The sequence below is a fragment of the Blennius ocellaris genome, assembly GCF_963422515.1.
Source record: "Blennius ocellaris genome assembly, chromosome: 5".
NCBI lineage: Eukaryota > Metazoa > Chordata > Actinopteri > Blenniiformes > Blenniidae > Blennius > Blennius ocellaris.
The window spans coordinates 12261230-12286247 of NC_137654.1; the positions used below are offsets into that span (position 1 = coordinate 12261230).

Here is a 25018-nt window from a genome sequence, read left to right on the forward strand (position 1 = left end):
ACGGTCACATGAGTTCCCACATTCTTGCTGTATTTATGACTTGCCCTGCACAACCACACAGTATATTGTCACAACGAAACTGTGGGGGAATAGAAGGGGTGCACAAAACCACCAGGGACGAATCACAAAATTAGTTTCACGCCTCTTTATCTCCTTCTGTTTGCTTCCATGCTCTCATTTTGAGCCTGTTTCACAGTTGCTCTTTGTCGAACACAATCGCCTTGCACTTGCGGGAAGGTCAGGAAATCACCTAAAGTTCTTTCATTGAGTGTCATCCTCAAGTATAAAACATGTAAAGAGTGGCAGTTAGCTCTCTGACCTTCCAGTGGGAAGATACCAGTTCGATTCCTATATATTCTGTGCAGAGTTTGCATGTTCTCACTGGCTTTTCTCTAATGGTTCATGACGTGCTTGCCCAGTTAAGTGTTGACTGGTTGTGTGTAGGGGCCAAAAAAGGTTGTGTCTGTATTTCTGTGCTTGCCTTGTGACAGATCATGACCTGTCCACATTGAAACCTCCTTGTAGGTCCTTCAAACCCCTTTTAAGGAAGTAGTCTCAAGTAATTACATATCTTGCCATTCAATGATCTCTTAAAATCTTTGTAATCAATTTTTTTCTTCCAAATCATGCAAAAGAAACAGTTCTTGCGAAGGTGGCGGACAACATAACGACTGGAGTCAGTGTATGTTGCTTTGTTCTGATTTCAGTATATTTTCAGAGCCAACCTTGGAGTTCCTCAATAATCTGTAATAGGATTCCTGTTGTTGTTCCAACTGTACTGCACTGCTGGGTCAGATCTTACACATATCAAAAGTACAATTGTGTCATTTATGCTTTCTGAGGTCCACATTCATGCTTTTAACACATCTTGCATTGTAAACAGTGTTTTCTCTGTAAACAGCCTAGAAAGCAACACATAAACATGAGCCCAATATTCCAATGCTGGCCTATTTTGCTGCCCTTTTAAACTCCAATGCAGGATGGCGGGAGACACTTGGAGCAAAAATGTGTTACTCATTCATTGTTTATATTTGTTGTCACTTTTATATTGCGCATTGTATTTCTCAACAGTTTTTAACATAAATGTTTAAAGTTTGGATTGAGACTGCTCAGTTTATAAATACAAAAACACTGAAAAACTACAAAATTGATGAACAGCTACAACTGTACCTGCTTATGCTGTGTGTAACTCCTACAGTGTAGTCTCAGTTTCCCACAAAGCTGATTCTGCATTCCTCCACAGACAGCGGATCTCTCTTTGATTCTGCTCAAGTGGAGCTTAAGCCATTTTTTTCTCAATAAATCTGGAATTCAGTGTTTTTCCTTCCTCAGCTTAGAAATCACAGACATGACCTGCTGTCTGAGCCTTTGAAGCTCACTGTTGTGTGAAGTGAGCAAAAATCCTGATGATGTCTAGATGGTAAGCCTGCAGCTGAAAACATAGTGTAACTGGTCTGTTTGCCTGGTGTGGGATAAGAACCAGTTCTCCCAGTGCTGATAGGTTAACCAATAGCAACCTTTATGACCAAAATAATAAACTAAAAAATAATTTTCTACTGAATAACTTCATCTGGAGCAGCAAAACATGTTTAACACTTAAAATTGCAATAACCCGGCAGTTAAAGTTATATCTGCTGTTTTTATATTGCATTAAAGTTTCGCATAATTTTCAACATTTTTATCAGCTTTTCTGCATGTGCATGTTTTGCCATTTTCCTATTGTTTTAATGATTAAAATTATTTTATGAATCTAAACTGTTTTACTCATAAGAATTTGACTGTTTTTAACCATCTTTAGCTATGTTAACTTTTATTGTTGTTGTTTTTTCCCGTGGAGGGATCCCACCCAGTCGTTTGTCTTCTATACTCTTCTCTTCAATGTCTTTTTAGTGTTTTCCTGTCACTTGTGGTTCTGGAAAACTACAGATAAATAGACATATTTAATTTTTACTCTCAATTTTGCTCAAGTTTAGAAATTGAACTTTATGTTGACAGACTTACTGATTCGGGTATCTTTACATTAATGATTATTTTTGTTGCAAGTGGCAAGAACTTGCTCTTTTGATTATAATGGTTGCAGAATCCTGTTCTAGCCATTGGATGGGCTGGGCTAAGAGACAGACAGCTTAGTTAAATGGCACGTATAAACATCAAACTGTCCTTGATGGGCATCTTCAGTAAGGAAGTCCATGTTTAAACAACCTAAACTGAGACAGTCCTCTGTCCCTGCACAGGGATTGAGTGATGGATACAAATTAAAGAAGGGGGATTTGTCTGTCCATCCAACTGCCCACTGCTTATCACTCACCATGGTCATGTGCAAACACCCGCAGGGACAGTTCCTTCAGTCTCTGTGCGATCTCATCGTACGGCCCAGAGTGTTCCCCTGCTCCATGGACGATTAGCACCAGGGCCCTGAGAAAGGCAGAGAGGAAAGATCTAAGTGAGGTTTTAACCAACACAAACCTTCCCATGGCCTCACTTTGCCCTTTTTGTTAATTCTCATGAAAAAAGAAAAGTTGCTTTCAATCAGGATTTGAGCATGGGTGGGTCATGCTTCCTTCCTCTACAGAAATGTTCACCAATGAGCAAAAATGTAAACTCTGACACAATGATGACCCGAAAGTACCTTGGTGGCAGATCTGTGAGTGACTTTTTCTGCATCTGTGATTTGGTAAAAATACATAAATACATGTGCAAGGCTGATTTCAATGTGTGCCTGCTTGAGCGACAGAGAGTGAGAGACAGGCTGATCGGGGGTAAAAAAAAAAGAAGAGGAAGAAAGGCAGAGAAATGGCAGGCTGAGAGCGAGGCAGACTGTGTTTTCTGAGATAACAGCTATCATCCATCTGTCTGTCTGCTTGCCTCTTCCCACCCCTGCATGCCCAACTCAGAGCTGACACTGAGGAATTCAGATGTACACAACAGGATCCATAAAAATGAGTAAAGATAAGCTTAATGTTGGAATATTCATTGCCCCGAATGAAACCCCTGTTTGGATTTCTGAGAATATTAAAAAAATGGGGGCTGTACTTAAATCCCTTTTGAAACAGCAGGATCAGTGACTCCATCCGAATGCTTTAAAGAAGTGATTTATGGTGTATTCACTTGAGGAGGCTGCGTTGGTATAAACACTGACACAACATCCTGAAGTCTTCCTGCTGGTTCGAGGGAATATTGAGAAATCATTCTGCACTAGTGTGATATAATTTAAAGTTCTTAGAGGTATAAGCAAGCTTTTTAAGTTATGGATGGAGTTGGCTTCACTGTGGGTTCAGCAGGCATTTGATTACTTTCTTTTGCACTTGCATGAATAAACTTAATTTAATGTCTTAGAGACAGAATAATTGGCATGGCGATATAATGTGAGACAAATTGTCACGGCTAAACAATTAGGTGAGGGCATCTTCAAGACTGCAGCGTTTGTGGGCTGTTCCCGGTCTGCAAAGAGAAACAATGAAGCTGTGGCAGAAATGTATTCTGAATCTGAAAGAAAACTATAAAAATGTGGTTTGTATCATGCAAAAGTGTAGATGGCTTTGCAATGACTGATCAGTGTAATAGGGGTTAACAGAACTATTACCACAGAAGAAATTAAGAAATCCCTCAATTTGTCATGTGTACATTGAGGAGCAATGAAGGTTAGATTGAACCTCACAGACACAGAGGTGTCTGTGAGGTTCACCTCTGTGTGAAGTAGACCCTTCACTACACTTGTACTCATGACCTTCTTGCTGTGAGGCAAGAGTTAAATTGTTCCTCAACAAATCTTAAAATACAGAAAGCCTCAGTCAGTAAAACCCATATAATTAAAATGAATGTCAAGATGAGAAGCAAAGCAGGAAACTCCTCAATCACTCTTTATACATGTTATACTTTTTATATACAGAATTTCTTTGGTGTCGAATTTTCCAATTAAAGATGATCGTGGTCCTGGTGAGGTTTCCTGGGTAGATGACCTGGTTCAAACGTGAGGGCGTATAATCTCCCAACTTGGTAAGTTTTTATTTGGGGTTTCCCCCACAACTCAAAGACAATCTGTTGGGTTGATGGACGGTCGGATGGTTGGGTGGACTAAAAAGCTATGGTGCATTTTATAAATAAAATACCCCATCACAGTGTTATTGCACTTTATAACCAGAGATGTGTTGCAAAAAATTAATCTTTCCATTTACAAATTCAACAGTTTTTTTTGCCCAACACAGACTGATAAAGTAAAAGCTATCAGGATAATCCCTTGTTAATTTCACCTATTAAATCTCTCCCACAAGAGTGGTATGAGGTAAATTCTGTGAAAAAGATATATTTTTTTATCAGTTTTAATTAACAGTCTTGTTACTGTCTGCTCTGAACCATCAAGCATATTAAGAAGCAGAGCAGCTCTGAAATGTTTGGATGTTTTTTTTCTTCTTCTCTGAGCGGCAGCGGCAGCAGCAGCGATAAGAAGCCTGTGAGAGCTTCAATCAGCGCCAGCAGACAATTAGCTCAAATGTATTCAGCGACAAAGAGAGAAAAAAGAGGGGGAACTAAATGAAAGGGGGTAGGGAGGAGAGGTAAGGAAGAGTAGCTGTTCATCAGACTTCATTAGCGAGGCTCTTTCTCTCGTTTTAAGGAGCCCTCGCTTCGGGCTGAGACTTCCTCTGAGCTCAAAACGAGCGTACATGTGTATGAATGGGTGTCTTTGTGAAGGCATAATGCTCTGTGGCACATATACCCAGGGGCAGGGGAGGATTAATGGAGCTAATGTGGGTTCACTGTAAAGACAACTGTACAGTGGGAAACATGCTGGATGCTTAGCAGCCTCTCTTTTGTGACATCCTTTTATTTTTTATCATTCTTTAAATACACCTCTGGTCAGTTGGGTGATTGTTTTCTTCCATTCTGTAATTTTGTTCTTGTCAAAATGAGAAAAAAAAGGGAAATAAAGGCAGCTGACAGTAAGAGATGCAAAAGCTGCGTATTATAAAGGTTTGAAGGCTTTAATTACCCACAATACTAACAGATGTCTGCATTCATCCAGCTACAGGCATCTGCAGACAAGCGACAGTATTCAGGCATCATCAGTATGTTGGCTCAGCCGGGCAGAATGCGGCCCACTCTTTCCACGTTGTAGAAAGAGGTCTGGCGAGGCTCAACGAGGCGAACAAGTGTTACTACAAAAGGCTCTGCAATCATGACATTTTACTCTTTGACATGCTGCGTGTCCCCCCTTCCCATACCTGAGGATACAAGTGCACTACGTGTTGAGCTGCTGTGACTCTGCAGTCCAGGGCAGAACTAATGACACTCTGATACGGTACATTACTCACTGCACCAGGTTAGCGTTGAGATACATTTCAGGCTGATAATGCAACATCACAGCTACTGTTGGATACAGACTTATCTTAATGTTACTTTCAGTCGGGTACATTAAGTTGCTAAGTTTGATCAAGATGAGCGGGGTACTTCTCCAGTAAACAGGAGTTTTGATGAAATCGTAACACATTAGTTCTTAACTGGAGATGACAGTTTGTACCAAACTCACTGAGGAGGTGTAACTATGCAACGATGCTTCTGGTTTTCATGTTCAGTTCCTAATCTGTTACATGAAAAAGTGGTCTTGTTACATTACCTGAAACACCGTGCATTGTCTTTTGCATGATTTGATGTAGTATATGTCAAATACTTAAATCAGAAAAAAAGAAAGTTTCTTCCCCTAATTACTTCTCTTCTCGCTCATGGGAACTGCAGCGCAACTCGACTCTCACACTGTTTCAGTTGCTGGAACAACATGGCTCAAAACCAGCCTTATTAAAACACTCGAGTCAGAGAGAGAGAGAGAGAGCGAGACAGAGAGAGAGAGAGAGAGAGAGCGAGAGGGAGAGGGAGAGAGAGAGCTACTCCAAACAACCACAGACCCCAAACAAAGCCAAAACTATAATCCACTTAATACAATGCCGACAGACCAGTGGCAAGATTATTGAGTTCAGAAACTGTGGAGCTTCCGCTAAATGCAAAAAACATGTCCACCGACAAAATGACAAAGTGCTGATATGAAATTCACTTATTTTTTCCATTACTCTTCACAACATTGGGTGCCTTAGCTGAGATCACCTGATCAGCAAACTGCAGGTGGAAGCCACTTTAACTTAACACCGCACCGAAAGCATTCCAGAAATGACATGACATTATATGTTATTTATTCATAAACGTTCATAACTTCAGTGATAAATAACGATTGCTCTTTAGAGATGACGTGAAAGGTGTTAAATTATCATCTGCTGTGATAGTCTTGTATAAATAGACTCAAGAGGTAAACTATGATGAGGGACGTGTGACTGAGCAGGAGACGACTGACCTGAACATTTGTATTTTTGTGTGATTAATCAACTGGTCGGTACTTCAGAGAGCGCAAATGTGTGCTTGTTGACAGAAATCTGTGAGCACAGTGACAATGACCTCCCTCCTTTTTATGGCATTTTAGTATGAAGACTTCCTTTGAGGAAAGATAGAGTATGTAAAAGAGTTTTACCTTAATTTTGCTACATTTAAAATGTTGATTCATGCCTCTTCCTAACTTAACAAAAAACAGATTACTGAATATTAAACACACTTTCCAAAAAAATGCATTTCCAGTAAATCTGAAGCCCAAGAAATAAAGACATTTATAAAGGCAGCAGGTACAGCTGGGTTGTTGCACTGGTTCATGATTTTACAAGTGTACCTACTGAAGTGACTGTATGTATATAAGTGGTGGCGCATTAGAATGTTTTGAAGAGCAGCCTGAGTGGAAGTACATATGTGGGCCTGATATATAGACATGACAGACACAAGATGAAGCTGTAAAGCAGATGTCAGGGAAAACAATTGTTGCATGGAGGCGTAGTGGTTAGCATTAGCACTTATGGTGAGGATCCCAAAGTTGGATGAAGCGGTATAGAAGATAGATAAATGGATGTCCCAGCTGCATTTTACCTTAAAAACAATCAAACAGGCGCTAATATAGCATTTGAAACATGTGTCCATGATACAAAATGGTCAGAATAGGCATTGCTGTGTCCGTAAATAGTTTTTTAATGCAGCTTTGTGCTGAAATGAACATTATTTAAAAAATTTCAGCAGCCTCTGGACATTTTCAATAACTTCTTGCTTGAACATACATAATTAGAATCAACTCAAACCTTTTTGTTGTTTCTCTTGTTTCATAATGTGTGTATTAAATCTGTACTGAGAAACACTCAGTAACATATAATGAAAAAAAAAAGTCAAAGGAAGCCATTGTGACTGCAGTCACATGGATGTTATAAGAGAACTGTACACTGAACTGAGTGATGTCACACAGTCACTCTGAGCTCATAATCCAAAAAAGATCGCTGTAGCTTTGCATTGTTTTCACATTGTGCAGCCCACTGTACATGCTCATTAATCCTCAACCAGGCATGCATGCTTGTGCTCAGCTAAATATATCACTTGAGAACCACCCAGAGAGTCCCATGCAACCTCCAGGATGAATCCAAAGAAGAAAATGGTGCAAAGTTGGTAGCTATATTCATCCGGTATGATGCCGTATCAGTTATAATAGAGGCCAAGACACCACAGACAAATGTGCACAAAAAAAAGGCTTCAGAAATCCATCTCAGTGGGCAACAGGCTTGTTGTAACTTTAGCCTGAAGAGAGGATTGGTGAATTGGCACTTTTGAACTAGTTGTTGTTTTGCCAAATACTTTCCAACATATATGGATATTTTCATAGTGTACTTTTAGCATAAAAGGAAACATTTGGAAACGCTGTCATTGATAGTTGCTGTATGTTTCTCGTGAACTAAAATGAGTTTGACATGCTCGCCATAGGTTTCACAATAGGAGGAAACCATGGCCGGTGGGGGGAAATTAAAAAAAAAAAAAATGGGGCTCCAACAAGGTTTAATTCTGTTTTGCAGTTACCTCAGACTTCAGGAATCAAAGTTGTTTTCAGTGTTGGAGAGCTAACATAAAAAAAGACCCTTCCACTATAGATTTATGTTCTCAGGGTGAATGCCAGGACATCTTTAAGGTCTCGGGGTTCAGGACTGAACAGCACAAACAGTGTTTTATTTAGCTTTCATAGCTTTTAGACATGTTCCGATCATTTCAGTGACTCTTACACACAATTCTTACACAGTGTTTCCTGTTGGCACATTGTTCCAGTGTTCTGGTGAAAGAAACACATTCAATAAAATATATTTATAGAAAGGAGGAGCTTGACCAAGAAGAAGTTTACTGGAAATATCATTTTACTGGAGAAGTTTACTGGAGATCAAATTCCTCTGTCCTTCAGAATACAATATCTATAATAGCCTCAAATCAGGAATCACAATCTTGAGGAGACGGGATTGCATCATTAAAATGATAAATCTCCTTAAATAATGAGAACTCATAATGCCAACTGACACAAATGACCATTGAAATTGACGGCTGATCAAAACCTCAACAGTCAAACTAATGATGAGGGCAGTTGGTAAAAAGAAAAGGCTCATTCATTTTATTGACATGCAGCAAGAGTCCACTGCAATGCTGCCACAAACAATTTTTTTCACTTCTTGCTCTAAAATATTTTTTTGTGCGTGTCAAGTCAGGACCTGACTTACAAATGTTGTGTTGTAAGCTTAAGACATTTCAGTTTTGTGTAAAACACCTTCAGACATTGTATGAACCTGTCAATTCTCAGGTGATAGGACGAGTCGCTGCACTCAAAACAAAATGAAACCAATATTACAGAGAGGAACAATGTGACAGGGGGAACAATGTGACAGGCGGAACAGTGGAGAAAAAATGAACTGGAAAAGGATCCTAGAAATGGGGAAGTCATTGCAGAATGCCTGAGAAAGTGTACTGAGCAGAAAAGAATCAATCAACTCAGGATCAAAACTACAAAAACTGACCAATTTTACATTATATACACAGTTTCTTCTTGTTGAATTTCTTGCAGATAACTCAGCAAAGAGCTTTGCATTCATGGCACCACTTGCACTAAATAGTTCAGTTCAGTATTTATGTGTCCCAGTAGTCCAATTAGTGTTGCACTGACGTATAAAATATAAAGAATGCATTTACGTTGCACATATATCTAAGGCATATAAAAACATACATAGCATACAACATTTTAAAATCCAAGAGGGGGGATAATACAATATGCTGCAACATCATGAGCAGTGACTCAATAGAATTGTAAAATATACTAAAATAGTCTGGCTCAACAACCTATCAGCGATAAAATACAATATATGTAAAGGGGGAGCATGTTAATAGTTGCAGTCCACCTGTGAGAAGACACTTAATATGAAATTCGGGACGACTTCTCTTACCCTGTCTTGAATTCCGAGGGCAAACGGCTTTAGGGACGAAGGAGTGTTTGTACCTGTTGCCCTTCATACAAGGAAGTCGAAGCCAGAAGGCAAAAAAACCCAACTGGAAGTCAGCATGTAAGGGATGGGAGCAGTTATGTGTCTGTTGTACTGATCTGATGGTAAAGAAACAATAACAAAACAAACCATCACGCAAGCCACGCAAAACCATATCTCCTAACGTGACGTCTACTTTTGCTGCAAACTCAACAAGGAATGAACACAAATTACAACCGAATGCTCACAATCAAAAGGATTTTTTTTTAGTTAACCTTCATTCTTCTGCCCAGCCTTCTCTGTAACTTGTGTTTTCTGTTATTGTGGTCTCAAGTCTTCCCCTCATCATTCTGTTATTCTCTACATTTCACCCTGTGCACCCTTGTCATTTACCTGCATCCTAACTTCCTGGTAGCTTTCTCTCCCATCTGGAAGCCTGTTCAACATGCCACATAGTGTGTGTGGTGTAACTAATGTTGTGTTAATGAGCAAATGGGAAGCGCCTTATTTTAAAGGTTAAAAAAAATGCATATTAAAAATATAAATCTGAAAAATGGGAAAGGGGGAAGTTTGAGAAGCCCGCAAGAACGCATTTAATGAGAAATTGTATTTTGAAAGAGTAAACAAGTAAATTCATCATTCGTTTGTCTTAATCTCACGTGTGTTCGCTGTTTTTGTTCAAACCACGTCAGACTTGTTGCTACAATTTCCTTATGTTGTCCTGCCTGCTCGGCTCAAATCCCAATCTTGTGTTATATTTGAGTCCAACTACAGCCACACATGACCCACAGTCATGATGTTTCATCCTCTTTATTTTTACAGTATATCACATTAGTTTGTTTTCCTTGTGTGTTCTTGTTTCTTTACTCAGGAACATATCTCACACATTACATCTATACAACACTAAAGAATAGACTTTCTCTGATGCTGCTTTCAGCTCCTGTTACGGCTAAAATCTAAACTCGTCTTACGTAACTGCATTTCCTTTGATGTAATCTTAACTTGCTGTAGCACTCGTTGCAGCATCCCCATTTTCCCACAGGCATCCCAGAATTGCCTAACATACCACTAACTCAATCAGTATAGCTTCAGAAACCTTCAGAGATACATAATGTGCCTTGACAATTATTATTGTATTGGACAACTTATTCATTTTGAATTTAATGGCTGCTGCTGCTGTTGGCAGGAATTGTTTCAGTAGATGACTTCAAAGTCATTATTTCTGTCTCTTTTCCATGTTAATGAGCAAAAGGATCACAGCCAGAAACTGAGGATTTTATATCAACAGGAATGGCTCTCAGATTTCATACCCTGAAATACTCCACTATATCGTCCCTCTGACTAGAACCACGAAGGAAACTAATATTCATGTTTGTCAAAGCATTCTCAAAAGACAGGCTGGAAAGGAGTGGCGAGGATATGATATTAAATAATCCGACGTGAGAGAAACAAATATAAAGGTAAAATCATCAATGAAAACAAGTGAATGAGCATTATGATATTTACCCAAACTGTGCACTTGTTTGTGGTGTACACACAGAACGCTGTGTCATGTACAAACATGGGTGTGTGTGTGTGTGTGTATATACTGTATATGCAGTAGCTTCAAGGATGTCCGTGAGCGGTACAGACGACTTGTCTCTGATGAAAGTTCAAAGCACCTAGTTAGACATCTATTTGAAGATCTGTCAATCATTGCAGATTCCCCTACCTTTCACCAAATGTTTGAAAAGATCGTTGAGGACACCTGTAACCCTTCACCTGGTTTTATACGCAAAAAAATTAAAAACTAAGAAAATAAGGCAATAAGGAATAAAGAAAGTCATTAAAAACGTTTAGTTTTAAACCGAGGATATTCTCACTGTGAGTGCTAACCATCACACCAACATGTGGCGCGAGGTCTTTATTATTAGTTCACATCTAAATTGTTCCAGTAAAACATTTTTATTTATAACTTAGTATAGCAAATAGCTGATGCTCATTTAGAGATGTGAAAAGAAAATATGAAGAAGAAATGAGAAGTCTTGTTTAAAGAAGATATAATAAACCAAATTAGGATGACAATAGAACAATTTAAGTGCAACTTAATAGTGTATACAGAAACAATCAAATGTTATGCTTTGCACACTTAAGGCCTAATCCACTAAAGGTTATATACAAATATATAAAATCAGAGGCAAACAGTATTCAGTGGTGTACACGTTTGTAGTCTGGTCATCTTTTCTGAATCTTTTCTGTTGCTCCTTTAATGCAAACAAACAGAAATGACATTGTTTCCAGCAGATCATTCCACAAAACCCTGATTTGAATGACCCTATTTGCATGTGTATAGACGTACCTACACACAGTATCATTCTTAATATATCACTCAGAAATCTGTTTGCTTCAACATGCAGTTTACTATGTTAAATGCACAATCGTAGTAGGTCAGGCCCTGAGTAGGTGTAGTCTATGCAGGTTACTGCCCTTTTCTGATGTACAAGGACATTAGACCGACAACCAGTCGATATTTGTCCATAACTTCCTTTTTTTTCTCGAAAAGACCTTCTATAGAGCAAACATGCAAGTGAAGTGTTTTTAACCCCTCACCTGCATTCATCTGCCACTGCTACAACGACCCCTGTCGAGTCCTGTCAGGTTTTCATTCCAATCAGAAACATTTAGGTTAAGAAGAGGCCACAAGGCAAGAAGTCAAACCTTTTGGAATAACAGCCACTTGCTTTGTAATTCAGCTGTATTCACATTTTAAGGTAAGGCTAAATATTGGAGCTCAACAAAAATCATCCATCCAATGGGCGAGTTACTGAAAGTTTTTGTTAGCTGACTTCAGTAAATACCGTTTTGAGATTGCACTTATTGCGATTTTAACATGATTAGCATTCAAACCTCCCCCCTTACACTATATATCCATTCGTCCCTTTTTCTATAATCACTAATCCAAGTTAGGGTTGTAGGATGCTGGAGTGTGTCCTTACTTAGGCCTGATTCCTCTTGAGTGAGAGGAATAATAGAAACATGGTCAACATGCACATATACTACACACTTTAGCTTGAATGGAAAGCGCCGCTCTGACAGTGAAATGAAAAAACGATGGACAAATTGTTCTGAGCATCACGATCACTTTGCAAATAGCCTCTCACCTTACAATCTCAACTCTATTCAGCCCACAGCGTGCAGAAAATCATGATCAATCATTGTAATTCCTTTTAAGGTAACCGATCTCTGTTAAACACGTTTATTATTATTGTATTCCTGATCTTTACAGAAGCCTGAAAATGTCAAACACAGCATGAGATTTTTAAACTCCATATCCTGTGAAATACAGATTTATGTGGCTGGTGCTTACGTTCGTATTGAGCATTGTGTGAAACTGTTTGACAAGAGGTTGAATGCAACACATGTTAATTTAAAAGCAAAAAAAAATACATCTTTCAAATCTCTTAAATCTTTCACTGAAAACTAGCTGAGAGAATAATCAGTCCTCATTTCCCCGAGAGCTGCAGGTGTTTTAACAACCCTCTGAGTTTAAGTCTGTTTCAATCCGCTTGTTAGTCTCACGTCCAGCAACTCAACCACCCTGTGGTTGGATACAAAGGTCATGCTTTGCCTTTATCCCTCGCATCCCCACAATGTGGTGGTTTTAGTTTAATTTCCACAGTCTTGCTGAACACACACTTCATACCGATATAACGCTATGCCCAAAGCCAGAGTAGTCAATAATTGTAGCTTTGGTGCCATGGTTACCACACACCACATCCCAACTTCAGGAGTGTTGAGAGCTGTGGTGTGAAGGTGGCAATAATGTTCTAAGATAATAAAAAAGAGGGAATGAGATTTGACTTCAAGAGGAAAATCTGGCTTAATTCTCACAACCAGCAGCAGGATGCTATCAGCCGTCACTTAATTATCACTCCTTACCATTACAATGAGATCTACTTTTGATCATACCGCATCACGGAAGCTTTTGTAATGTCTTTACCGTCTGAGTTGCCGCCTGAATAAACTGTCAAATGGCTCATCTGCGTGGCATCGGCTTTGATCGTCAAAGTTATCTCTGCACCAGCTGCTTGCTGATAGGTAAACATCAGGGTGAAAGCGATGCGTGCCTCCATTGTTCTTAGTAACAATTCACACCTAAAATGAAGCATTTTTGGGGTAGTACAGCCAAATGCCCCTTTTGATTTCACCACTTAATATCCATGGGATTTAGGTTAAGTTTACAGAATCAAGCTGAAGGTTTCTGGCTGTTTAATCTCCTCAGATTTCATAAACGTGGTCCTGACATGCTGTGTGTCACTTTGTGTTAAATTACTACTCTGACTGTTGCTGTGAGTGGGTAGCTGTGAGTCTGTGGATCTGTCATGCAGGCCGCAGAAATGTAGTTCACTGTGAAACATCAGCGTTTGTGTACAACCAGTAGAGGTGAATTGAGGAGAGCTTAACAGCAGACTACCCAATACTGGACCTCTGTCTTTTAAGTTATCTGACTATAACACTGAATTTTTATTATGTCATTTAGATTTCTTATCTTTCTGTGACCATCTAGAGATAGCCTCCAGATAAACCAGGAAGAAAACAAATACATTTGTAAGCCTTCAGTGTTTATGGCTGCCTGACCTAATACTGAGCATCTGGTTGAACACCTGACGTAAGCCTTAGCCCACCCACCAATATGACTCCAAGGAGGATGTGATATTGCTGAGCAGATTCTGTTTAGTCAGCCAATAAAACATGCAACAAACAGGCCTTGTCCGGCTTCCAGCAGCTCAGTGCTCTGCTAAAACAACCTTATGCGTTTGTGACGAATTGAAACATTTAGGTATAAAAGCAGCTCCAAAGATTGACTCCTATTTTTCTCGCTGTGAAATTTTTAAACGCTGAATCAAAAAGAAACTAAACTTGAATAAGCTACACACAACAGATAAGTAACAGATATGCTACCAGTATGCAGTGTATACTTTTTTAAATGATTTGTACACTATGTCATTTATAGAACAAATCCTGACACAGATTACACAGACGTCTGCATGTATTCTTGTCTCACTCTCTCTCTACCCTGCCTGCATGCTTTTTTAGCATGCCCACTGGCCAGCCTCCAGTGATAAGGAACTTATATAAGCCACCCAAACCTTCAGCTCTAAAACAGTCACAAGACAAAAGGCTCAATGGCTATTTTAATCATGCTGTGATCCAGTTCCTTACTTACGTTAAATTTGAACTGCAAGAGGAAAATGCAGTTAAACTGATTTCCACTGTGAAAATATGAGCTATTTCTTATAGCAGAAAGGGGATGTTATACTTCATTCATTGGTCATTCATTGGTGAGGGATTCCCGAGACTAAATAAATGTGACTGACCACAAGAGTGACTCATTGGTCAGCTGAAAACCACCCTCCTTCTGGACACCGAATTGGCAGACCGATTGTCAAATGTGTTCTCAATCATCACAGAATTCGACAGACAATGTAACTTATTACAGTAAGAGTAGAATTCACAAGTGGTGAACCATGGATTATAGTAGAATGTCGAACACTAATGGTGAACCATTGATCAACCACTTTGACTGAAGTCTTAAGTTGTGGCATTGCGGACAATTGTAAGAAGCAGCACCACATGGTTTTATCCACAGATATCTTAAACACAAGCAGGCCCATGTATGAATGCAATGAATCATGAATGAACTGGAAGAAAGCCCCCCTCCACACACACATGTGCTATTGTATAACTGTGAGCTGGGTTTAAGCAGAAGTTACACAGAAGAGGGCGAGGTACAGGCGTGTCGGCAGTTAGCAGGAACGTGTGTGTGTGTGTGTGTGTGTGTGTGTGTGTGTGTGTGTGTGTGTGTGTGTGTGTGTGTGTGTGTGTGTGTGTGTGTGTGTGTGTGTGTGTGTGTGTGTGTGTGTCTGTCGTCACATCTTAAGGAATTATTTTATGTTATGATAACTTGTCTTTTTTCCAAATGGAGGGCAAGTAAATTTAACAGTTGATTAAAGTTACACTCAGTCCTCAGTCCTCTGAAGTCATAGAAGATCAACAGTCTGTCAGTAATATCTCAACTTCACATATTTCATGGGACTCCAGTGTCTGTCACATAGCTTTCCCTCTGTGATCTCATCCTGCATGCAACTATGTGGTTTCTGAGCGAGAGCAGCATCTGTGTTGTGTTTCCTGCATTGCCACAGCCACATATGTGGAGGCTTGGAAAGCCTGAGAGCGAATAGCTGAGGGGCCCCTAACAGCATAGTGGCAAACATCACAGATAAACCAGTCAAATCATTTTGGCTTGTTAATCAACTTAATCCATTAATCAAGTACGCCTTTAGATGTTTTATTGACCACATCAGTGGCATTTACTCCCTTTCACACGCCAGACTCCTGAATGAGTTTAGATTTTTGTGATGAAGCCTCTGAGGACAAGAGCGCAAAGGCTTGTAAGTGATAACCAGGCGTTCCTCAAGCCTGCATGTTTCACGACTGAGAGATGCAATGACACTGCAGTAAAACCTGTTGGCCAAGTAGTGCAACCTTTCCCTGCAACTCAACATTGTCCATGCATTTTTCCTGTTTGAAGCCTTTGCAGGCTGTTAACGTTTGTGTTACACAATGTCAGAGATTTTGAACAGATTCAATTATTGGCTCTAACGAAATACAGTCCACAACTTGTACACAATGATTTGAGAAGTTGTGATATACTGAAGAAACATCTTCTGCCAGATGAGGTCATGACCCAGTACCAGTCACTCGTGCGTCTGGTTTTTGCCACGATAATAAGATTAGTATGAATAGAGCTGACACAGTGTTGTAGACACCTTTGTTCAGTTCTGGATGGTTTGGGGATGTAGACCCATTGGATTTGTTCTGAAGTTCAATGCAGACACAACAAATGAAAAGACCACAATTAAAGTCACTGATGTGTCTGTTGCAGGGACTTCCAGCAGCTTTTACGGCCAAAGTAAAATGTACAAATTGGTGTAAGGCCGTGCACTGTGTCAGTTACTATAGACTTAATTGTACTCAATGCATGAGCGGTAACAGATCTCATTTATTTACATGAGGTGTGTTTTCTAAATCCTGCTGTTGAAGTAGCATTAATTGTTATAATATGCAGATAAATGTAATCTTTCCTTTTGGTAATAAAAATGTAACAGAAGAATGGACACGCAGACCAGATGGGGGTACGTACCCTCTGTCCATCCTCACACCGTGGGTGTAGGTGACATTGTATCTCTCTGTGCTCGCCCTGTGACAATCTATGATGTACCCTTCGCTTTACTTGCAACTGTAACTTGGGCAGAGCGAGTTTGGAAGCTGGCTGGACGAGATAGCAACAGAAGCTTGAAACCTGTTCAGTGTGGAGCGCTTAAAGGAGGTCACGACCCAGTATGAGTCACTGGTACATCTGGTTATGTTGCCACAATGGGGGAGATTACCATAATTACACTTTTTATTGTTTCAGATGGGTCAGACAATGAGACTTAACTGTACGGACTTCAGTTTATCTGTTCTTTGAGTTTCACTAATCACTTAAACCACAAATAAAAGGACAGATTGAGATGGTGGTTTCATTTCCGAAACAGAACTCTTGTTGAAAAACATCTATAGTCCCTTGTCAATATTCACAAAACAATTCAGTTTCTTTTCTTGTAAATGTATCAGTCTGGCCATACCCAAAGCCTGTACCTCCTTTGGTTGCAAATAACTGGAACCATCTGCAATAGACCTGAAAACTTTCTACATTTAATTCTGCACTACTCTTTCAGAAATATATACAAGCAATATTGAAATATCACTTAATTTTACCATTGATTTGTCTCTTAATATATATCACTGTAAACACCATAAATACTACTTTCTTTCAAGACGTGTGACACTTTATTTTGCATCCTTTCTGCCTCTTGGCCAGGTTATCATTGTAAATGAGAATTGTTTTAAATTGACCTACCTGGTAAAATAAAAAGTGAAATAAAATACATTTCAGTGCATGGTGTGAACAAAACGGTCAAACTGAACAGACCATTTCAAAGTGAAACATTAACTAAAATAACTAAACATGCTTTGACCTATTTTCAGAAATACCAACGCACCAGTCTTGTTGTACCATGCAGTCACACACTTCTAAACAGGAACCTGGATGGCCCTACTGTGAAGTGGAAGCCGTCATATGACCGCGGCACTTCCAACCATCATGTGAGCTGGATTATCGAGACGACTTTAGGAGCTTCTAAAAATAACTCTACGGGAGGGACGCGCGCTGCCCCGCAGCCCAGTGAAACCCCAGAACCCGGCGCTCCGGTTCGTGCGCACTCACCTGGGCGGACCGGCGGGCTCCCAGTAGCGGCAGAACAGGTGCAGTCCGTCCGCGTTGATGATGTGCTGCAGGTCGGTGTAGGGGACACCCTGCGGGCTCCGCCGCGGAGCAGCGCCCGGCTCGCGCATGGACGGGTCTGCAACAGAGACACGGAGCAGCGATGACAACAAGTCGCTGCCGTACAGGAAGCAGCCGAGGCCGGCGACGAGAAGGCAGGTGGCGACGGTCAAGGCGTGCATTGTTTATATATTGTGTGTGTGTGCGGGTTTCAGCGCATGCACGGATGATGAGGGTGATGAGAACGGATAAAGGTCTGGATACTGAGGGTCTGATCCCGAGCTGCGCAAGTACGCACAGGAAAACAAAAACACAAGCTGAGGCGCTGTGCGTCCGCAGAGACCGGCGCTACGTCAGGAGACCTTATGTTCCGTTTACTACAAGGTCTCTCTCTCTCTCTCTCTCTCTCTCTCTCTCTCTCTCTCTCTCTCTCTCTCTCTCTCTCTCTCTCTCTTTCTCTCTCTCTCTCTCTCTCTCTCTCTCTGCCCACACGCTCGCCACATGGCCTCTCTCTCCTTCATCCCTTCCTCCCTCTTGAAAACAAATAGGTTTAGTACCAGATTATAACCACAGTTCATTCTACAAGCACACAAGTGGACGAGGCAATGATGAAACTAAACTGAACTGGAATATTCTTTGCACACTGCACGTGCATTTTAAATGAAAAAAACAAAACAAAAATAAAAACAAGCAGGATTGTGTAAGACAACGATGTATTGCTTGCTTTAAAACCCCTTGTTTGGGTATTTAAATGCCGATGCTTGCTTGTCCTGCAGAGCCGCACACACCAATATCTATATTTCTCTGTCCTGCAACACAGAAGCACAACACACACCCCCAACCCCTTCATATTCTCCCGCATCACAGACCAGGTTTCTCTTACATCGAGGTCCAGCTGGATACACAACGTGGCGCCACTGACCCGTGCAGCATTACAATGAAATGGACAACGTGTGTGCCACCTGGCAGGCACCATCGGCAGTAAAAAAAAATAAAAAATAGCTCCGGTGTGAAGCTATTTCCTGAGGTGACGGAGTGTCGTCTTTCAGGTTTAGTGACCTGGCTTCGATACATGACGGTCCACTGGTTTTTGTTTTTTTGTGTGTGTCTTGTCTCTGAGATTAAACTCCATATGCGCCCAAGGAAAAGCTACATTTTATGAAAAATGCATGGGACATGTATATCATGTACTGGATTTACATAGACATATGTTCAACAGCAATACTTCAACGAACCTGGACATCAACATGCACTACAAGGTGATTGATCTTTTTTTTTTTTTTTACCCTCAATAACTGGCATCTGTTTGTGTTGCCAGGTTTGTGTGGGGAATCATGGCTCACGCCAGCTGCATATGACAGATCATAACAGAGCACACGAAGAAGTCAATAAATAACATTGGGTTTGCGTGAATCGTACACGCATGGACAATGGTTATCACTATGGAGCAAAAGATGCGCGCAACCCCATACCCCCCCCCCCCCCCCCCCCCCCCCCCAACCTCGCTTCTGTGTTTACTGCAATCCAACATTTTCAGCGTCAAGCGCTGGCAAACACTCATTATAAGTGGATATTAAAATAATGCAGTGCGTTTCTGAGGGAAAATAGCAAATCATATCAAATGTCTGTGGTCTAATTAAGATGACACAAAGGATACATCTGTGGAAATAATCGATTAATCTGCTTTGGCATCAATAGAGCGCATCAGCAGTACTGTATTTGCGCGCCGTAACATTGCAACACAGTAATACAAGGTGTAATACTGACGAGCTGTACGTGATGAATGAAGCAAAAGAAGATGCTGCATGTGGAAACATCCCTGCAAATCTACACATTACCCTGGAACAACACTATGCGGATAAAGGAGACTAATCCCACACTTTAGACTGTGCGTAATAATCACTTCTTTTTTTCAATAAGAGGATAATCTTCGAAGAATAACAAACATTTGTTGAGAAAAAAAGAAGACTGACCTGCACAGGAGCGTCTGTAGAGAAGTTTCAGCTTTAATATCTCCCTCTGTCTCACTCACTCTCTATCTCCCAGTAAGTCTCTCTCTCTCTCCCTCTCTCTCTCTCTCTCTCTCTCGCTCCCTCTCTCTCTCTCCAATGCTCTCCTCTCGCCACCCGCCAAGAGAAGAATGCAGTCAGCGTCGTTTGGGGAGAAACTAAATAAGTATGCGCGCGCGCGCGCGCGCACACACACACACACACACACACACACACACACACACACACACACACACACACACACACACACACACACACACACACACACACACACACACACACACACACACACACACACACACACACACAAGAGTCCCTCCTTCTCCCCCTTGCTGCTCTCGTGGCCTTTTTGGTTGAGCCTCAATTACCTTTTAGAAAAAAATAGAAGAGGGTACGCATGAGTCCAAGTCGTCCACTTTTGCACATCACAGAGCGGCTGATGTTCATTTATTACTTATTTCAGTATCCAATTCTTCCTCTAATAGTATTTATATTATGTAGGTTTATGCAGGGTCAGACTGATGGCTCCAGCAGTGGAAGTGTAAACACACAGGATTGCAAACATTTGTTCTTGTGTAGCTGCATTCTCTGCACAAAATAAACTCAAGAACCTATTGCACAATGGATTGTAAACAAAACTGAAAATATGCAAGACATAATGTGAAGGAAAACACATTTACCCATCATATGATGGAAATGCATTAATATATGCAAATAAATACTGCTTTATTAATGATAACACACATTTAAACATAACTTTTACACCAGGTTACAAGGTTTGGTTGAAAGCCCGACTTCTTAACCTTTTTTTTCCACATAATATGAGATGTATGGAATGTCTGGAACTGTCATGATTGTTGGCCTCATAGTTTTGGACAGAAGTGTCCTATATAATATTGTTTATTTAATTACTTATTTCTTTGTTATCATGATTATTCCATGCTGGGATAAGACACACCCTCAGACCCCCATGTTTTCCTGGTGGGGCCTCCTAAAGCTCTATTGCACCCTGAGTCACCTTCCTTTCTTTGTTTCTTTATTATTATTATTTTTTTAAATCTTTGTCTTTGGTTTCAACCAGCTTCTTTGAAGCAAACACATGTTGTTAAGCTCTCATTCACCTAATTCACCAATAAAAGATTTGTTGTCTTATTCTATTAGCTGAGTCTTGTGAGGTTGGGGGTTAAACAAACCAGTAATGTGTCCAAAAACAATAAAATGCCTTGAATTTGGGAGGAATGATGCAGTGTTGGTGGTAAATATCAGTGAGTTGAACACTGACAGATGCAGCTTTAGTAATTTCTTACTATTAATTAAAGTCTACCAGGAATAATTAAAGCTGTAAGCAACTCTGATTGAGAATGTTACATGAATAGTGAAAAGATGCGGCAAAGTTTTAAATGTTAATTGAAGTCTCTAGCTGAAAGTATGGTGAATCTGTAGTGGTTCAAAGTTGAAGGAGTTTAAAGGTAAGTTGACGAGTTTCCCCATCCACTTCAATATTAAAACAAATTTTAAAAAGTTAAAAAATCTGAAGTGATTAAAAAAATGTAAATAAATCTCAGAATCTGCATTCAAACAATTGAATGTTAATTTTTGTTGGAGTGAAAATCAAACGTTAGTGATCCAGCGTTTTAAATATAACAAACGTGAAAACAATGTAGAGGGCGATATAGAGCCAGTGTGCCAGACATGCGCAGTGACCATAAAATTTAAAAATTTAAAAATCAAAAAACTAAAAAATTAAAAATATAATAATAATAAATGCTTTTACTATGCTCCGACCCTAATAATAAAAGTTAAACATTAAAACTATAGTCTTTTGGCTTATGATTTACAGACTAAATAATGGTTAAAAAAAAAAAAAAAAGGCACTTCAGTCTGATTATTGGGTTGTAAAATAAACTATTTTTAAAGGGCAACTTAACAGAAGCTGAAAGCCTTTTCTTCACTGACCTCTAGTGGTTCTTGTCCTCAACACGCTGCAGCAGTGCTGAAATGTTCCCAGCATGTTGTTAGTGTACATTGACATCACTTCTGGGCGTGCAACGTATCCAGCTTTCCCAAATCTTTCAAACCCAGGAGATCCTTAACATTATGACTTAAAGCTTGACTATTTTCATCTTGAGAGGTTTTCTTGAGCACTTGACCAAATGACATGCTGTGATATATTTGATTTGTGTCACCTCGAGTAGAAATCTGGTTTCTGTGTGTTGTTTTTCGTGGTTTTTGATGGAATGTGAATACAGAGAGAACAGGAGGCTCATTTTTGTACCAAAAAACATGAAAAAAAAGACAACAATTTTAATGGAATCTACAAGAAAATAAATTTGTTTTGTTTCAACTCAGCATGATTCATCATGTTCCAACAAACAATGATTCATCATACCTGTTTTTTGTTAGCAGAGGATTGTTGCACTTGTAAATCTTTGGAAACGAACCTCTGAAGGGTTACAGATACATACGGATGATGTCCTGTTTGGAATTACAAATATACACTTTTTTAAAGTAACATTTAAATTTATTTTTTTTAAGTTAGTAGGAGGAAAGTTAAACGGAATCCAGGTTTGAATCATATTTTGGTATCACATGTGATGTTAAACAGCATAAAAGCCACAGATCAAAACCTGATGAATATGTGCGTGCACAGGCAGCCATCAGGCAGCTAATCCCAGAGAGAAACCGGAAAAGGGAACATCCTGAATCCATGTGTGAGTCATTGGTTTCATCAGTCAAGGTCATTTCAGGAGAATTTTAAGGTTTCCTGTGCATGTGTCATGAAATTCAAACGCCTTCCTCGGAATATTCTATTAAAACCTTTCTGTGCTTGCAAAGGAAATGAACACAGAGAAGCTCCATGACATTTATACACCACATGAGCCCTGGCAGGGTTTTTATAAATAAGCAATTTATTTATTTAGTGATTCACAACTTACAAAATCTATTGGAATTTAACACAAGACGCACAGACCAGACAATTACTAAACTAAACAGGGTGCGTGTGTGTGTGTGTGTGTGTGTGTGTGTGTGTATGTGTGTGTGTGTGTGTGTGTGTGTGTGTGTGTGTGTGTGTGTGTGTGTGTGTGTGTGTGTGTGTGTGTGTGTGTAGTGTGTGTGTGTGTGTGTGTGTGCGTGTGTGTGCGCGTATGTGTGTGTGTGTGTGAAGAAGTGAAGAAGTTGCTGCTCCTACGTCGTCACAAGATTTTCCATCGCTCCTCTTAAGACTCAGAAATGCGTTGCTCTAATATCCTGTGAAACAAACCAACAGGAGAGGCCAAGTCAGAGAAGAAGAACCAGGTAAGAAAAATAAAAAACAAGTGTGCAGTTACACACTCCAGATTATTTTTTGTTTCTCTTGTCCTCGTGCACTCGAGTGGCATGAACGTGTGGGAAGTTTCAGTCTCGGGGGTCAATGAGGAGGAACGGAACAGAAGACTGAACATTCTGCCTGGAAATTTGGTTCAGCAAGTAAGAAGAAAGACAAAATAATATATTGTATTGAACTTTTGAAGTCCAGTAAAAGCCTTTGAGGTCAATGTTGAATGTGCTTTCTTTCTGAGCTGATTAAATGTTTCTTAGTCATGATTGAAATTAATGAGTGTTTTGAACTTATCTACAATTAAGTAAAGGCTATATCATACAGATGGGTTTCTAACCTCACAAAGCCTGTTTCTCATACAGAATGAACTGCATCCATAAATCTTAATGCCCAGATGTAGCCATTCATTTGCACATCACTGCATTCACATAATCAAATGTGATCTTTTGTACAGGCTGCCTGACCTCATACTCATCTTACACTCACATCTACTGTATAGTTGGATGTCTCATGTAGGACGCGTGTGCCACTTTGCTCTTAAGAATTCACTGCTTTCTTAAAATTGTTTTTTTTTTCTCTGCTGAATGCTCTTTACATCAGCAGAAACATGAAGTTATGTAAGCAACTAAATACTGAAAGAGAACTGAGCATAACAAAAGCAAAGTCAGGCCTGCACGCTGGCACAGATGCATGAATGAGATTTGACTGTGGGCAGAAAGCATCAGTCAGAGTAAGAAATCACAAGTTTTCACATTACTGTATATCGGTAGTGTTTGCACACAGATTACATATTTTTTAATGAAAGATAATCTATCATACAGTCTACATTACTGCCTTTAAAAGAATATGGCTGCTTTTCATCTACATTAGTGTACAACACAAATTTCCATTGTGTAACTTATTGATTGCTGAAAAGTAAGCGTATACAAGTTAATCAAATCAAATGCCTGTTATTAATAATGTATTTAAAGGCTCTTAGAAAGTAGCTTCTGGGAAAACAGCTTATTACTTTGAAGTTTAAAAGTACCCTTTAGTTGTCATTGAGTAGAAATTAAGCAATGTAAAATTTTCAGTTATCCCACGTCTGACGGAAAAATAAAGGTTCAACAGCATTTTTCTGAAATCAGGTAGTATTTTTTGCAGTTTAATTTGGTATAAATAAAGCAGGATGAATGGTCACAACACATGGAAATCTAGTGCTTCTTGTTCTCCAGCTGTTTGCACTAAAGTCAGTCATGTTCCTCATCTTCAGTCTTCAACTCCAACGAGGTTAATTGGAAGCAATGTTTATTTTTTGCATTGTTTTTCTGCCTAATTTATATTTAAACCCCTCATGCATACTATATAACAGTGTGACCCAACTCACTCTTTTTAATCGTCTAATAATGATGATCACTAGGGGCCTGTAACACATGCAGAAGCTGCTGTTGTATTAACTTTGTGTATGAATGTAGTGTCAGCAGCAGCACCATGAAGTTAACTTTGAGCTTTTGTATTCTACATGAACTACAGAGCACAATGGACAACATTTGTGACAATATCAATCCTACTCTGTTAGAGTTGAAAATGATCATGGAATGGATACAATTGAGACAATTAATGATGGTTTGTCATTGGCACACCGGTCTCAATAGCCGACAATGCACATTACATAAGAAGTAAAGAGACCACCACTGTGGATATTATGGTCTACAGGTACATAGCACAAACAGAACTTCCTAACTTCCCTATAACCATAACCAGAGCCTTGTGGCTACATATACATATAAATGGAGACTTGCAGAGGATCGTGCAATGAGGCATGATTAACTTATGAATATATATTTATGAAGAATTTGCATATGTTACTTTGTCATTTAAAAACCAAATAATGTGGAGGTAGTGTAAAAGACCCTCACAGCAGGGACTTTATATTTTATTTTAACAGAAAGGAGGGAATATGGCTAAATGAGTGGAAGCATATTGC

The 25018-nt window shown here is 39.7% G+C and overlaps 1 protein-coding gene across 2 annotated transcripts in view; it reads right to left on the reverse strand.

Moving 5' to 3' along the window:
- mgll (monoglyceride lipase) overlaps positions 1–19841 on the reverse strand; it is a 44150-nt gene extending 24309 nt beyond the window's left edge. The window contains exons 1-3 of one of the 2 annotated variants that reach the window (XM_080497461.1): positions 19698–19841; positions 17668–17803; positions 2309–2415 (exon numbers count right to left, since the gene is read on the reverse strand). In XM_080497461.1, the coding sequence (XP_080353587.1) occupies positions 2309–2415; positions 17668–17795 (235 nt within the window). In that variant the 5' untranslated portion in view covers positions 17796–17803; positions 19698–19841. Of the gene's footprint in view, positions 1–2308; positions 2416–17667; positions 18123–19697 lie in introns of those variants that run through there. The other variant, XM_080497460.1, reaches the window with a different exon arrangement.
- Positions 19842–25018: the final 5177 nt, after the last annotated feature.